Consider the following 17,283-nt stretch of genomic DNA (forward strand, 5'->3'; position numbering starts at 1 on the left):
AGTGTTGTATGGGATGAGGTGAGCAGATCATGGCCTTATGTAGGGGGCGGTTGGGCCAATCGGTGTGGGGCTGTGCATGTGGTGAACACATGGTTCTCCTTCTTGTCCAATCCGTGGATGTGTTGTTGTAGCCTAATTGTGTTGTGTAATGTTGGGGAAAACTGTGGAGGAAGGCTTGCAATAAACAGAATTCGGATTCAGCTTGCAACCACATTGGTCGTGTGCTTTATCTGCTCCACATGAAACCCCACACTATAGTGATAAGTGCCATGGAAAAGCCCCTAAGTTTGAATAGTGTGCAGTAAATAAGTCAAAGAATTTTCCTCCAGGGCAGATTGGCAGAGGCCCTGGGTTCTTGTTTTTTCCTCTGCAACGTGGGGCACGGGTCGCTTGCTGGAGGATTCCCTGCACCTTGAAGTCTTTACACCACGATTTGAGGACTTCAATAGCTCAGACATAGGTTAGGGGTTTGATACAGGAGTGGGTGGGTGAGATTCTGTGGCCTGTGTTGTGCAGGAGGTCAGACTAGATTAGTGGTTCCCAAACTTTAACTATCAGTGAACCCCTTTCACTAAAATGTCAGTTCTCATGAACCCCCTCCTAAAAATGAATATTTCCAGGGATTTTCTCCTTTACCTGAGTATAAATTATAAAAGCAGTGATCTTGGAAATATAAAATTTGTTTTTGACATGCTTATTATACACTATTATTAATTATTATTTATTTATATTAAATATTTTTATATTTATATTAAATATTTAAATATTTACAATATTTTTATTACATTATGAAAACGGCAACACTCTTCCAAGATCTCACGTTTGTAGCTTGTATCACTTTGAATAAGCCTGTTATAAGACAAGGCTCCTATGTTTCATCAAGGAGTATCCGATGTAAAACAGCATGAAGGTATTTAAGAAGCCAACTCACAGAGTTCCTCCTACACAAGCATTCAGGTCTTGAGCAGTCCAGGCAAACAACGCACGTTACAACAAAGCTTGAACTTGTTCTTCATAATAATTTTAAAAACAAAACTAGCTGCCTATTTAATTTTAAAAAGAGAAAAAAAATCCACCTCCCTTTCCATTTCTTATAAGGAGTCTTGAAGTTTAAATCTCCTCAGTGTGGTAGATAGGCTTGCTTTGATCTGCTTAGCTCTTGGAAGTCCAGGGGCTCCAGGCTGCTAGCCCCATGCTGCCAGGGATCCCTAAGGACAGCTCTGTCCGCCATTAGGGAATTTTTTCCCCAAGAACCCCCTGTAACATTTTATGAACCCCAGTTTGGGAACCACTGGACTAGATGATCATAATGGTCCCTTCTGACCTCAAAGTCTACGATTCTATGAAGTCATGGGGCCTCACAGTGAATGAGGAGAAAACAGAATATTGAATAACCACTCATTCAGAGAGCGACATCCATCTGTTTAAGGAATAAGGCAGTGGACCTGTGCAAAACCAGTATATGATCATGTAATGAAAGACTGTCTCATAATGCATATGCACAAGGGGACTGAATTAAGGTGGCATGGGCAATCTTCAATCTGGCACTTCCTAACTTTTGAGTGCTTGACATATTTCTATATTATACACATAAAAATTAAGTGGCGAGAGTGTGGCCAGGTCTACACTATCAACTTAATCGATATAAGTACATTGCTCAGGGGTGTGAAAAATCCACACCCCTGAGCCATGTTGTTATACTGATCTAAGCCCCCAGTATAGACAGCACTATTGCCCAGAGCACTTCTGTCAACACAGCTACCGCCTCTCATGGAGGTGAATTAACGACGCTGACAGGAGAAGTTCTCCCGTCGACAGAGTAGCGTCTTCACTGAAGCACTGCAGCTGCAGCGTTTTAAGTGTAGACCTGCCGTTAGTCAAATGCTGATTGATATTGCAAAATAAAAATCACACACTAAATCCAAACTTTCCAAAAACAAGAGAAAAAACCCCACACACATAAAACACACACAGTGCTCTTAGTCTCTCATATACCTTGTGCCACAGGTTCACTTTATGCCATTTCTGTTCAAAGCATAACAACCCAACCTGCATCTTTACTCTTTGTCCTTGCAGCCCAGCTTACACACAGACTATTTATTTTAGCTCACTGTTTCACATATGGGGCTTGCTTGTCCTCTCACTTATACTGATGCAAATCCAGAGTAATTCCAGTCAAGTCCATGGAGCTCCACCAGAGTAAGTGAGGGGAGAATCAGGATCACAGTCTGTTAGTTCTAACCATTCACTTATGTGGTAGTAGACTGAGCACCGGTTAAGGCATTTCAAGAATTAGATCAAAACTTGACCCAGCACTACACAATTCCTGCAAAGCTAGCAATATCCAAGTTAGTAAAATGCAAAGATAAGGTTGTTCTTTTGTTTTATATAAGTAATGAAAATGTTTAAATAATTAAAATCGGGGGAAAAAAACAAAGGAAAGAAATATATGGCCTTATAAAAGCAAAGCACACTGCCACAAGAGTGAGTCATAGGTATTTTTCCATAAAGATTACTGCTTGCCTTCAAATGAGCAATTATTTCACAGATTACAGTTTTTCATTTTAACAATCATTAAAGACCACAGAAAACAACTGGCAGTTGTGTAGTGTCCTTCACAACGTCTCTGGGTAGAATGCTCTAAAATTATCAGCAACTATAGCAGCTGTAAATTACAGTAAATATATAGGGTCTCAATCCTCCAACATGCCGAGCACTTTGGATCCTGATTCAGAAAATACTTAAGCACCTACTTAACTTTAAACCGGGGCACAGTCCCAGTGAAGTCAGATGTGAAACCAAAGCACCCTGCACCTTGCAGGATCAAGTACTAGGGTGTGATTCTACTGCCATTGAAGTCAATGACAAAACTCCTGTTGTGGGAGCCAGGGCAGGCCCATAGTTCATTAGCCCTGTCCCAAATGATGAGGCAACCCAATTATCTCAAAAGGTGAAAATGTCCCTATTTTAAACAAATGTGCCTTTTCTGTTTGCTTTGAATATGCAGGTTTTCAACCTGGAGCCAAGGAAATAGAGTAAGGAGTGAAAAAGGGAACCTTACCTGAAGGCCCTCTATGGCTAATCTCAGCATGCTTGGTGTGAGTTTGGAGGCCTGCTTGAAGGTGAAGTTGCTCCAGTCTATAATCAAAACAAATCCATTCACTTGAAGTTCAGGATCTTCAATCATGGCTTCTAAAGAAAGAAGTATGGCACGCAAAATATCCACCAGTGTGTACCTGTCAATAATAGAGGGTGAACTGGGTTAGGCTAACCAGAAGGGAATGATGAGGGCATGCAAAAACATGAGGTAGAAAACTTCTAACCATTTCCTTTCATGTTATTTATCAAACATGTAAACCAAAGGATGGATTTTGATTTTATATTTGCCATATAGGTATCCTCGGATAAAATTAGCTTTCAAATATAAGCAGCAAAAATATAAACTGCCAAAGCAAATGTAAATTTTCCCATAGAAAGTGACAACCTTCTGAGCTGCCTAATTATTTTCCCATTTATCAAATGTATATACTGTAAGATCTGTGCAACTTCTATTGTTTTAAGATCATAGTTGCATGGACGACTATTACAGTCCAACACTAGAAATATGCACCCAATTTTCCCTGGCAAAACTTTCCAAAGATAGGGATTACAACTCCCCAGTCTTCAACTGCTAACAAAAGGGAATTTCAACACCTCTCTCTCTCTCATTATTGTTACTCTCAGATCCATATAGTACACTGTAGAATTTTCAGTGTTTTCAGCACAACAAGAGTCTCTTCATGAAAACAAAAAAAGAAACACACCACTGCTTGGAACTTCTCTGGTTAAAGGCAATGTCAGCCTACTAAGATTTAATTAATCGCCTTCTGAGTACTTTTTACCCCCTAGCAAGGCAGTTTCAATACTCAATTTAGAATCTGATGATCATTTTCATCTGCTACATTCCACATTACATTTTAGTACAGAGAGATTGCATAATGTGTGCATGCTGCACCTAAAAATAGAAATAGTACATAATGGTGTATTTTACACACACATAAATATAAAGACTCCTATATAAATAAACATGTAATAGAAATTATAATTCCATGCTGGTCTCACTACCTAAATTTGGCCATAGCCTAGTACGGCCTATAAAAACTGTGGACTTTCCAGAGTAGGTTGCTAAAAGGTTCTTCCTTATTCCAAGGAGGTTCTTCCCTTGTAATTATTCTGCCAGCTGAACACTACTGGTAAAGGCCCCAGGTCTGCAAAGAGATCTGCTAGCAAACCAAAAAAAACAAACTGGGGAAAATGGTAAGCATGTTTCATGAAAAAAATTGAAAGAAATTAAACATTTTTCATTTCAATCCATTATTTTCATGATTTTTTTTTATTTTAAAAAATTTCATTTTGAAAGCTTTCCCATTGATTTGTCAAGATAAATCCCACTCTCTATTATATGTTCAAACTTTTCCCCTTTTTCCCCTGCTGGTAAAAAGCGAGCATGGTAGTAAGAGAAACTTGGGGAAAAACCCAATTTTTCTCTCTCTCTCTCTCTCACTTTGCTACTTTCTCCTTCTTTACTTACAATGGAAACTTTAAAAAGGGGAAAGGTGGAATTGCCTTATAATTTACAAATGAAAGATTGCAAAAGGATGAAATTTTTCAATTTTTGTCAAAAATTTTCTTTATTTTTGATTTAAAGTTTCTATAAATTGAAATTTTCCATGGAAAAAAAAGTCAGTCTTTGAAACTCCATTTTTGATGCAAAATGGTCAAAACCATTTCGACCAGCTGTACACGAACTCTTACATCCCTATGTGTCCTATTGGAGTCAGTGGGGCTCTACATGACCATAGGAGCTGACTACAGCAGATCCCTTTGCAGGACTGCTTTCAGCATTCCACAGCCACCCATAACTGGCCACTTTCCAGAAGCAGTGTGATAGACTCCATCCAGCCTAACTGTCATATATGACATTCAGTCAAAGAGGAAACATTTAAAAATAAAAAAGGAACCTGGGCTGTCAGCTCTATTCCAAAGTTCAACTGGAGGGAAAAAGACTCATCAGCTCAAAGAGGTCTCTCCCACGTAAGGTGTGTGTACAGGAAACTCTGTGAGCATTCTTCAGCTCCAGAATAAACCACAGAGTAGACCAAGCACCAAGTTTTTACCACCATGTCATCAAATCCTGTGTGTCAGATAGAAAGATATATGTATATGTTAATCTGAGACATCATGCATCCTCCTATGTAGTCCTCTCCTAACCCCACCACTGGAAAGGAGTGCAGGACACCCAAATCAAAGTGGTCTTGAAAACACCCAGTACAGTCTATATTGCACTGTTGCTAACACGAGCATTAAAAAACGCCCCCACTTTTTTTCTACTGTAGAAGCAGCTGCAGCTCTCTTGTTTGGAAGCATGTGAGCTCCATCACTTTGACAGAGTGCCCTGCACTCCTTTCCAATGGTGGGGAATGGAAGAGACACAAGCATACTCTTCCACAGGCACACTAACTTGTATTAGAGATTATCAGACAAGTCAAAATTTTGATGAAAGAGAGAAAATAGTCCATAAAAATGTTCACCAAAAACGTTATCTGACTAGCTGTAGTACATAAGGTATTTAAAGATGGCTAGGGCCTCTCTCTCCTCCATTGGGGCCATGTATTGGGATTATGCCATCCTTAAAATGGTAGGCACTCCTTTGGTTTACAGAATCCCACCTGAATGTGGGGAGCTCATTTACATTAAATGCCAAGTTGCTGCCCAAGTCCCCAGTGGCCTGAGCTGGGTTTGCGGAGATTTTTTGTTTTCATTCGAGGGGACAGACAACATTTCTTCTGAACACATTAGTCCGTTACAAAGCGAGCCTGTCAGGGATCCAGAATGCCACCTATATATTGTTTGCTGGATCAGACCCTTAAGCTATCATAACAGAGAGTGAAATCCTGACCCCGCTGAAGTCAATGACAAAATTCCCATTGACTTTAATGGAGCCAGGATTTCACCCATAGTGTTGAAGGAGCTGTGATTCTATAGGGCTAGATTCTGAAACCCTTACTCACATTCTATAGTATCTTATTCCATAAAAAGTCCCATTAAGAAGGTACTCAAGGTGGGTATGGGTCTCAGAATTTGGCCTATAATAAACTTATAATTTCATGGTTCTCAGCTGAAAAAGGCAAGAATTTCTCCCTCCAATGAAGAAGACAAAAAGAATAATGATTAAACTACCAGAAAATGCTTTCATTTGCTATCAGGAGAAGATACCCAATTTATCCACAAAATAAAATAAATCAAGTTAGAACCATTCAGGGACCTGTCCATGTTAAAAACAACAAAAAAACCACCCTTGAAAGGAAATTGCGTGAAAATAGAAGATAAGCTATCCTACCCTGGCATCTTGATTATCTATACTGGGCTTTCTTTCTTGATTTTGCTATATTACTTAAGTGAGCTACATTGCTGAAAACCACAAAAGAAAGAAAAATACATTATAGGCAGTGCTTAATTCAGCTGAGCCCTGGTACCTCTAGGCTTGGCAGTTCATAGTCCCAGCACCCCTGGCATACCAGCCAGCAGTTGCCACTCTCTAGCCACCCAGCTCTGAAGGCAGCACCACTGCCAGCAGCATTGCAGAAGTAAGGGTGGCAATACACCATACCATGGCATACTTCTGTGCTGCTGCTGGCCGTGGTATTGCCTACAGAGCTGGGTGCCCAGCCAGTGGCCACCGCTCTCTGGCCACCCAGCTTGAGCCCCGGCACCTCTTTTATTACAAATTAAGCACTGATTCTAAGCCATTTAATGCAGCTTTTACTTTGAGCAAATGCTGAAGCTACCCAGAAATCTAAACCCAACATGATAGAGGAAATCTTCGGTGTTGCAAATTGCAAGTTGTGTATTAAAGGCAAAGCAGAAAAGCTCTATACAATGAAATATGAATAATTGAGCTATATTACAGTTGTTACATAGTGCAGAGTTATTTGCATAAAGACTCATCTCTAGTCCACTCTGCACAATACGTGAGACCTATAGAAACTGAAGTCCCTTCACAGGCTTGTGACAGTCTTGTCCTGCTATACAATGAACCTTTATACGTGCTCCATTCTCATCTGAACTTGAAGTCTGAGTATGGTTGGTAGAAAATTACTTGCCACTGAGAAATGCAATTTTTTTTTTTTAAACTGGATACCGGGCTACATACCCAGTAGCCAACAAACTAATCCAAGTCCCACGCAACAACATTCTGTCTTTACATATTTCCAAGTGTTGTGGAACATTTTCCAGGGACTTACTAGGAAATGTAACAGAAGGTAGAGTTGGATAACTATTTTGTTGTTGTTATCAAATCATGGGATTACATTTCTTTTGACCTTCTTTCTCTCTAATTTCATTTACCATCTTTTTATCCTCTCTCCTTATTCCAATCTTTCTTCAGTCTCCTCTTTCCATTGCAGATTGATTGATAAATACACACACACAAACGTTCATTCCTTACAGCCCCACCCTGTTCCTGTTTTATGTTTTCCCCTTATTAGTAGTTGTCTTTTTCCTGACCCCTCCTTTTCTTTCTTGATTCTCTCTTCTTCTTTCTCCCTTCCCTCCCTATTGCTTGCCTACTCTCTCCTTTTCTTGTCATTGCCCCAATCAATGCTTCCTCCTACTCAGATCCTATGGAAAGAAACCTGACTTTGGCGCCATACTGGTCAAGCATTGTTCAAAAATAGGTGCACTAGTCTAAATTGATTAAGCTCTATTTATATAAAAATTTGACATCAAAAGTGTTATATAAAGAAATGCAAACGGGAAACTAATTAATGTGAATTTTGAGCCTTGGCTTATATTTTAGTGTTCTGCAGACACCCAATTTTACAATTTTTTATATAAAATTTCTTTGATTTCCTTGGATTTATAAAAGCCTCACTAGGTGCCCATCCTACTCCCTGGGTTGTACTGCTGAGATCCATGTGCAGTGTTCGGATAACTTTCAGTTTAACTAGAGAAATGTCACAAAGCAAAAATGAAAAGTAGCATTAACTGCAAGCACTAGCAAGACATATAGCCAGAATGAGATGAGATCAGGGCCAGCACTTCCACTAGGCAACACTAGGCGGTCGCCTAGGGCAGCAGGATTTGGGGTGGCATTTTGCCGTCCTCAGTGGGAATTCAGCGGTGGGGGTCCTTCCGCTCCACATCTTCGGGGCGCTTCAACGGCGAGTCCTTCACTCACTCCGGGACCCGCCGCCGAAGTGCCCTGAAGACGCGGAGCGGAAGGACCCCCGCTGCCGAATGCTCTGAGAAGGAGCGCTACCGCCTAGGGCAGCAAAAACCCTGGCACCGCTCCTGGATGAGATTTGTTGCAGTTGCTGGTTTTTAACTACTGCCATTGTACAGCATGAAAGGAAGAAGCCATAATTTTATTCCATCCATCTGCATAAGTTACAGCAATTGGCCAGCGCAGTGTGTATGCTAAGTAGCATGTGCCCATTCTTCACAGCAAGACCCAAAGACTCCAGCAGTTTAAGTCATTTTGACCTCCAGACCTTTGAGCTTTTAGGGTGTTTGTTTATTGAAGGGAAACTGAGTGCTTTATTTTCCTCTGACCCCAGTTTTCAAACAATTGCTACAGTGGTTTCAGGCAAGCGAAGTGCATTGTGTCTGATTTGCTATCATGCATGGCTTTACAGTAACCTAGAGCTGACCTGCACCCCACTACTGGAGAAATAAATCCTGTTTTATTAGTGGCTGACTTCAGTCACACTTATCATATAGCCCCTCACATGACATATTGTAGCTAGTCGTGTGTAACTAATTCTTTTATATAATCTAGAATTCACTATTAACTGTATTTAATGCCTCCTATTTATACAACCATGATTTATACAACTGTTTATATAATATTTTTAGCCTAGAAAAACATATCAGTAACAAAGCTGGAAATAGGTGATCATGTACTGAATGAATACTGTGGGCTAGATTCACGAAAAGCATCACAATGTCCAATTTTTAGGCACCTAGGAAATCATTGGGATACACAAGACCTGAGTTAGGCACCCAGGCTTACTATACAATGAATGGGGGCAGACAGGTGCCTAAGAATGTGATTCAAAAAAGCCAGCAAGCTAGGCAGCTCCTTGCCTAAACTAGCCAATGGGAGATGCTAAGGAAAGGGGTGTGTCCTAAGCCCCACCCCCCTCACAGAATTCAGCACCTAAATTTAGGCTGGAAGGAAGCGGCTCTCTTAGCTTGGGATGCTCAGCTGTGAATCCTTGCTTAGAATTAGGTGCATGTGGCATTTTTTTTGCAAGCAGCCGGGGGTGGGGACGTGGGGTGCAGAGGAGGAGGAAGAGGACCAAGCAACCTGTGCCCTGGCTTCATCCTCATACAACAACTGAGGCTAGAGAGAAGACCGCTAGCTCACTGGTGGCAGAAATCTCACGTCAAATCAAATCACCTATGGCAGTTGTTTTTAACATCTCATGCCACGGTTATGTGGGAAGCAAAGTAGAGTTTCTTTGCCTTTACCATAGCATCTGTTAAATCTTGCATCGGCTAATTCCCATTTGTTTTGAATAGCAGACAGTCTGGTTCCTCTGAGAGGTCATAATAGCTCTCTGGCTGACATGAGTCCCTACTATTATGAGGAAATTTTGTGTGGATTCAGTCTGCCTCTGTGGATGCAAAGTGGAATCTGGGTCTCCGCTTGAGTTTAGGTCAGTGTAGCTTCCTAAGGCACTAGATGTGTTGGGAAACCTTTTCAAACCATGTCCATCCTGGCTGGTGAAGGCTTCTATTAAAGAAGCTGTAGTACAGTCACTGCTCAAAAAAAAAAAAAATCACTTCATTCTGGCAGTCTCTAGCATCCAGAATCTAATCTACCATTCTTGGTTAACATTTTTAGAAGGTTTTGGCAAGACAATTCAACTACAAGAGATGCCTCAGATCCCCTTGACTCTTGACAATCCAGGTACAGGTGTGGGTGCTAACAAAAGAGGAGAGCTCATAAAAATCAGCTAAAGATAAAAATCTTTTGGTTTATGTCTATTGTGTTAGCACCCAGAAGCCTCAATCAGGATAAAAAAGCCTACTGTGTTAGATGTTGTACAAAAACATAGGAAAGTATAGCATTTGCCCCAAAGATCTTACAGTTTTGATCTTCTGGATTTGCCATTATTAACTGGAGTAACAAACTTCTATTATAGTGTTTTCATTAATTATAATTCATATTTGAAAGAATATTATTTCACACAGAGTGACCTTAATATCCAAGTAGCATTACTATTTATTTGCATCATTATTTTGTCATTTGGTTCAATTCATGGCTTGAAAAATCCACTTGCCAACTCATCTGTGGTGATTAGGGAGTTGCAAAGTGGGATGAGCGATTAGTGTTTGCAGAATTTAACCTGTCATTTAAAAAAAACTTTCTAGCATGTGTGGTTTTGAAAACAACCTTTTGAATGTGAAACAGTGCAGTGTCTGGTTCCTAAGTCTGCAACAGACAGCTCCAGTGCCTTTGACTCTGCTTACAGATTCCCCATTCAACCACAGAGTAAAATTAACAAATCTGGTCAATTTCACTGCTGATATTCAGAACCCTGCAGACAGCTGTGAAACTGACAGGAACCATGCCAATTTTATTCTGCCCTTCTTGGGAAAGCTCTGAGTGGTAGTTGAAGCAAACATTAGTGATAGTTATCTGGGAAGATATCCCCCAAAAAACCCCAAATGGTAGTGCAGGATGAGGATCCAAAAAATATAAAGAAAGAAAGAAAGAAAGAAAGAAAGAAAGCCCCCATCCATTGCAATAGCCAGAAAATTGATTAGAAGGGGTAAGGTAATAGAGATCCTTGCCTCCAAAGGTTAAAAGACTATGTGCTGGGGGGGAGAGCAGAAGAGAAGAGAATCTCCCTTCCAGCAACCAGCTGGAGGCATAAGAAAGATAAATTATACACCTACTATCCAAATGTAATCATATACCTCCAAATCAGAAGTTAATATGAAAGATTGAGCCCCCATGTATGATCCAGGCACAGCCCCTGGTAGGACCCCCATCATTTTTTCCCTACCATCTGCTTAGAGAGGTGTTGGACTGCTCACTGGAACATTCCCCTTAGCCCTTGCATTAGAACCTCCCCCATCTTTTATAAGCTTCTGGTTTAATCTTTCAGACTGTAGGGCATCTGGTACAGTTTTCAGGCCCTGCTTTAATTTAGTGAATGTAATGTCTTGGTTGGCACATGGGTTTGTTTTTTCATAGGAATTTGTTTCATCCTTTTCCTAAGTCCTTTGATAGGTCTGATGGTAATTAGAACTATATAAATGATAGACTGTTGATGCTATATAAATCATCTGATCTGTAGCTGTTATTCATTTAAAAAAAACAATTGTCACTTTTTAGTTGGAATTGTTAATTTGTTGACTATAATAAATTGTACACCTATGATTAACTATATTTATTGGCTTGCAGCGCATTGTTAACTTAGTCAAGAAAGTATGCAGGGAATTCACTGATAGAACAGAAGCTTTTTAAGAGTTTTGTTCTAAGTAAAAAGCACATTGGTTTGTGTACTGTTAAAGCAGTAAGGGCTTAATCAATATAAGAGATAGGTGCACAGCACCCCTCAGTATCAGGCATTAACTGAATATCAGGTCAGCTGCATTTGTGGGGAGGCAGTGTGGTCCCTTGGATGGGGTACTCACCTGGGAGTCAGGAGATCTACGTTTTATTCCCAGATCTGCCACTGACCTGCTGTGTGACCTTCAGCAAGTCAATTCCCCTTTCTGTACCTTTGTTCTCCTCCCTTTGTCTGTCTTGTCTCTGTGGACAAATAACTCTCTCTTTGGGGCAAGGAAAGTGGGATTCCCATCTCAGTTGGGGTACCTAGGTATTTGGGGTACCTCAGTCACACTACGACTGTAATATAAATAATGTGTTCAGTTAAACGTCCATAAAATTGTAATTATGTTTTGTCTTTTTAATATTCTCCCAGCTGATCTCATGTAATTTAAATCAAATAAGAATATATCTCACTATTAATACAGGTGAATTAACCCACTCTTGCCACATTAAAAACAAGTGATTAACAAGTGCTATTTTTTGTACTTTGACTAAGAACTAGTGCTCTGCATATTTCCACATAAGACTTATTTTACCAGAGTGCAATTACGAAGAAGAAAATTGATCATACTTGAGACAGGCCAGACTGGATTTGTGAGAGAATTTCATCATGGCCGAAGTACAATTTTAACAAGATGTCTAACTTGTCACATCCTTGCAGTTATTCCTGTCATTTTGATCTCTCTTTTAGGACATTACCAGCTTATTTATTTAAGAAAAGGCTTGAGTTTGTCTTTACAGGGTAAGGAGCTATAATGATATAATTATTATTATTATTATTATTTTTGTGGCAGTACCTAATTCTGCAACCCTTGCACACATCAATAGTACTTCCTCTCTTGGGTAACCTTAGTGATCTTAATGAGATTACTCACATGAGTATAGTTTGCAGGAGTGGGATGTAAATAGTTCACACCTAATGGATCCATGAATAGATCTGTATTGAAAGTTAAAGAATGTTTAAACTGCCTGTAATTTGAAGGCTATAGGTGGTTCCCCCCTTCTGCCCTCCCCCCCCATAACAGAAGGAAATTATGTACAGCATCCCCAGTGATGCATTTTTAAACCAATGTTTTCCCCACAGAACACGTTTCCTGTTGCTCGCATACCAGGCCTTGATAATAATACACAGCACTTGTATGAGCTCACTAAGCCATCTTCACTCCAGAACGGACCACAATCAGCTTTAGGGCCCTTGTAGCGTCATTCAGTTTTGAAATCTTGCTGCAAAAAAACATGTATAAAGATCCCTCCTGCCTCACTGATAATTTCACCAAGCAGACTGTCACCTGTGATGCAGAGTAGGAGAGGTGAAGGAACGAGGTGTTTAACATCAATCTGACACATGCATAATTAGATGGTTCAGTAACTTATCTTGCCTTCTCTGGCTGAGGAAAAGTACTCAGAGCCTGAACTTCATGTACACCCAGACTTTTCAGTTCCTCTTTAGAAATGGGAATTAGCCTTGAGTTGGAAGCGCATTGTGGGTATTACTGATATGCAAATGAGCACTACCAAGCTGCCCTTTCTTTCATTGCTTGAGATGTATTGTGTGCTTAAGCAAAAAGAGCTGAGACAAGATGTAATAAATATTTGTCAGGCCAGTTGGACAAATTATCTGTTTTGCCTCTTTTAAATGCATCATTATTTCAGCTGGGGAAGAGGCAGAGAAATGTAAATCAAGGAGTATGCCCTTTGCCCAATCCATCAATAAGGGAAAAAGGAGTCTCTTTCCCCCACCCTGAATATGCAGGGCAGTGGACAGAGCTTTCCCAGGAAGGGCAAAATAAAACTGGCAGTCCAGTCCTGCTGTGTGTAAAGCAAGATGTGTCCTATTGCCCTCCCCATCATCCTGTAACCTACTGGATTTCATCAATGGTGAGGGGAGGGTTCAATCATAGTCATTGAGTTTAAGGCCAGAAGGGACCACCAGATCATCTCAGCCTTCTGTATATCACAGGCCACCAACAACACCCAGCACCTACATACTAAATTCAACTACTGAAAATCAGACCAAAAGTTTTATAGCCCAAAGGAAACTAGACTGTTCTGTGCCACAGGAGGGACTTAGGTGCACCAGTGCCCAAGCCCCTGCAATAGCAGGGAAATGATTAAAGAAGATACACCCAGATGATCTTGGCAAATGATCTGCACCCACACACTGCAGAAGAAGGTGAAAGCCTGCCAATGTCACTACCAATCTGACCTGGGGGAAAATTCCTTCCAAATTCCACATATGGTGATCAGTTATACCAGGGGTCGGCAACGTTCGGCACACCGCTCGCCTGCACCACTTCTCGCCGCCCTCATTGGCCCGAGACGGCGAACCATGGCCAGTGGGGGCCGCGATCGGCCGAACCTGCCACGTCAGCAAGTAAATAAAACTGGCCCAGCCCGCCAGGGTGCTTACCCTGGTGAGCCGCGTGCCGAACGTTGCCGACCCCTGAGCACGACCCCGAGCAAATGAGCAAGAACCAGTCAGCCAAGCACCTGAAAGAGAGAGAATGCTTGGTGCCACCTCACAGCCCTGGCCCATCCTGTCCAGAGTCTCAGCTCTATCTGTGGCTACTCCTGATGCTTCTGAGGAAGACAATACCACCACTACCACCCCAAAATACCCAGAATACACTGGGAGAAAGAGTCCCTTCCTGATCCTGACAGGTGGCCGACTGAAACTCTGAAGCATGAGCATTTAGGACTATAAGACATGCAGTCCAATGGGGGTGGATGGGTTAATGAGTGAGTGGGTCTCAGCCAGGTGGGAAGGGGCATGTGTTAGAGTCTGGGCTCAGTATTTACCTGCTCTGGTCCCAGTTGGCAGCGAACAGGACCAGGATCTTCCTTCCATAGTGGTCAAGGTTGGCCAGCCCGCCGGGGAAGCCATCCTTCAGCGCCTGCTTGATGCCAGGGTCAGTGGCCTTGAAGCTCTTGAACATGTCCAGGTTCTGCTGCCGGTACTCAAAGTACTGGGCCAGCAGACGGAACGCCTCGAAGTGCTGAAATTTCCTGGCTCTCAGGAAGCGCAGAATGAAGGCATCATCTGTGCGAAGGAAGCCAATGTCCGGCCGAGTAATCACCATATCCCGCACCTCCTGGATGTCCTGGTGCAGGGTATCCGGGTTCTCATTCAGCTCCAGCCGGGCTTTCTCCAGCGTCTCCGGGGACAGACCTGCCTGCAAATGAGTCATAGTGCTGCTCCCTCCTCTGTCGCTGCTAACTGTGCTCCTCTACCTTATAGGATGCACCTCCACACAGCCCCAAAAGCCTGATGCAGTTGTTCCTCACCCTTAGAGCATGTACCCCCTCCCCAAATCTCCCCACTACCTGCTGCTCCTCTTCCTTTAGAATATATCCCCTATCCCCAGCACCCTGTTGCTCCTGTCCCTTATGATACCCCTCTTCTACCCCCCAAATAACCTTTCCCCCAGAACCCCAATTGCCTGATGCTGCAGTCACTGTAGAGAGAAAAGCCAGTATAACAATAACAACACGCCACAAACGAACACCCTATTGCTGCAAATCACTATGGAAAGAAGGGGGGAGGGTTCTTTCCCCCAGAAGACCCAAGTTTGCCCCCTTGGTTAAGTAGGCATTTTATCGGGGTAATAAAAAGCTGCAGTTATAGTGGTTTTTTAAGAGCCACATGATCACAGAGAGCGAGTCCAAAAAGCAGGACGAAGGACTACCTTTGGATTTGGGATGAGGTTTTTATCCCTCCCCCATGCAAACAGTGATCTCACCCCTGATGCTGCAGTCACTAGAGAAAGAATAATAAATAAATAAATGTGGCTCCTCAAACTGAGAGTTCCCGGTAGAGGTTGCTTTCCAAAAGGAGGACCATTTATTTAAGACCAATGTTTGCCATGGTTAAGAGGCATTTTTCTTTGATTTAAAAAGAAAAGGGGAAAAAAAGCTACATGTCGTTCCTTTGCTGGTATATATTTAAAGATCCTCTTTCTTGAGCACAGATAAGGACTCCAGAAAACAAAACTGCCTACGGCTTGGGGTGGGTTTTTTCCTTCTCCTCCACCTACATACACAGTGATCTCAGATGGTACCAGCAGGATCTGGTGCTGGTTGTTGTATTTCCCCCACCCCCCTCTATTTTTTTTTTCTTTTATCTCATCCAGGTCTTCCCACACACTGCACTCCGCCTTGGAGGGACTGGTCTCCAGCCCATCCTCCTCCTTCTCCCGGACAGCTGAATTCAATCGCTTTGCAAAACGCGCAGTACTTAGCAGCAAGAAGAAAGGGCTGGAAAGACAGCTCGCAGGGCAAAGAAAAACCTAGGCAATGCGGCACCTCCCGGCCTCCATCAGCAACAGCAGCTCCTCTCGGTGGCAAGCCCGGAGCTAGGCAGCTGGGAGGAGAGGCAGAGTGGCCAAGCCCGGAGCCCAGGACATCCCCAGGGGAAGCAGCGGGCTCATATTCCCCGAGGCGCGTGCTGTCTACAGCCCTGCTGGTGTCTGGCCGGGGCCGGGCGGGGGCGATGCTCCTTGCAGAGAGCTCTGGCTCCGCGCTGCTGCTGCCGCCGCCGCCGCCGCCTTTGTGTTGTTCTGGAGCAAGCCGGTGGCTTCTTGTGCGGCTGCTGTGGCTCTGCCGTGTGTTCAGTGCGCGGCTGCTGGCAGGTTTGCGTCAATCAGGGCTCCCTAGGCGGCTGCCGCCGGTGACTCCAGCTCAGATCAGCCCCTCTCTCCCTCACGTTGTTGTTACCCAGCACTGCCCTTCCCCCTGCTTTCTGTCCGCAGGATAAAGACAAACCCCCACAGAGGAGAGCAGATCGCTCCAGCCCTTCCCCCCAGTTCCACCCGGCACCTGCTGGCTTCCCTACCCCTCCTTGGACCACCAGCAGGCCTCTTGCGATTGAATATTTATATTCCGGCAGTTGAGAAACGCCCCCTGCCCTCCCTTTCCCCCAACCCATCTATTCCTTCCCACCCTTTTGTGTGCAAAGAGCCAAACTGCAGTGGAATTAGCAGCTATTGTTGATTTCGATTCATATTGACACTCATTAGTGTCTAGTTCCTACAGGAACCATACCTCTTCTAAATGCATTTGAGATACTAAAAAAAACCATGCGTCGGTGGCTTTGATTTATTAAAAACGCCATTGTTGCAGGAAAGTTTAGAAGAGAAATCCAGGAGAACATACTTGGCAGTGTGTATGGGATGGGAAAAGGGGGTTCAGCAATGGTAAATTACAGCCCCTGTGACCCTATAATTGTAAATCCTTTAATTCAGACACACACAACTGCGTGGGAAACAATTGACCCTTTGTGGAGAATGATTCTAGCTTGTTCTCAGCCTAAAAGTGATTTTTGATGTATTTGGAAAGTTTAGTAAATTCAAATTGGCTGGTTTTGAGGAATTTGAACATGGTTTTCTCTTAAGAGATTTAAATGATGTTTGCACTCTGACAACTCAAACGCTGCTTCTTTTGACTGTTTTGAGTTTAGGAATACACACAAAAAATAACAATCCCATGTTAGGCCTCAATCCTGAAAATGCAAATCTCTTTGAATCCATTCAGATTACTGACATTGATAAAATTAAACACATGCATATATCTTTGTAGAATCAAGTCCTGGTTGCAGTGTCAGAATTTTGTTTTTCTTCTTTATCTGGCTGTTTCTTTTGGTTTTATACTCCAGTTATACTCACTCCTTTTTGGTTGAG

At 42.5% G+C, this 17,283-nt stretch overlaps 1 protein-coding gene across 1 annotated transcript in view; it reads right to left on the reverse strand.

The window, feature by feature from the left end:
* Positions 1-16,461, reverse strand: part of CLVS2 (clavesin 2) — a 61,793-nt gene extending 45,332 nt beyond the window's left edge. The window contains exons 1-2 of the mRNA XM_034765754.1: positions 14,408-16,461; positions 3,062-3,236 (exon numbers count right to left, since the gene is read on the reverse strand). Coding sequence (XP_034621645.1) covers positions 3,062-3,236; positions 14,408-14,796 — 564 coding nt within the window. The 5' untranslated portion in view covers positions 14,797-16,461. The remainder of the gene's footprint in view (positions 1-3,061; positions 3,237-14,407) is intronic.
* Positions 16,462-17,283: the final 822 nt, after the last annotated feature.

Source organism: Trachemys scripta, chromosome 3 (assembly GCF_013100865.1).
Source record: "Trachemys scripta elegans isolate TJP31775 chromosome 3, CAS_Tse_1.0, whole genome shotgun sequence".
In the NCBI taxonomy this organism is placed as follows: domain Eukaryota; kingdom Metazoa; phylum Chordata; order Testudines; family Emydidae; genus Trachemys; species Trachemys scripta.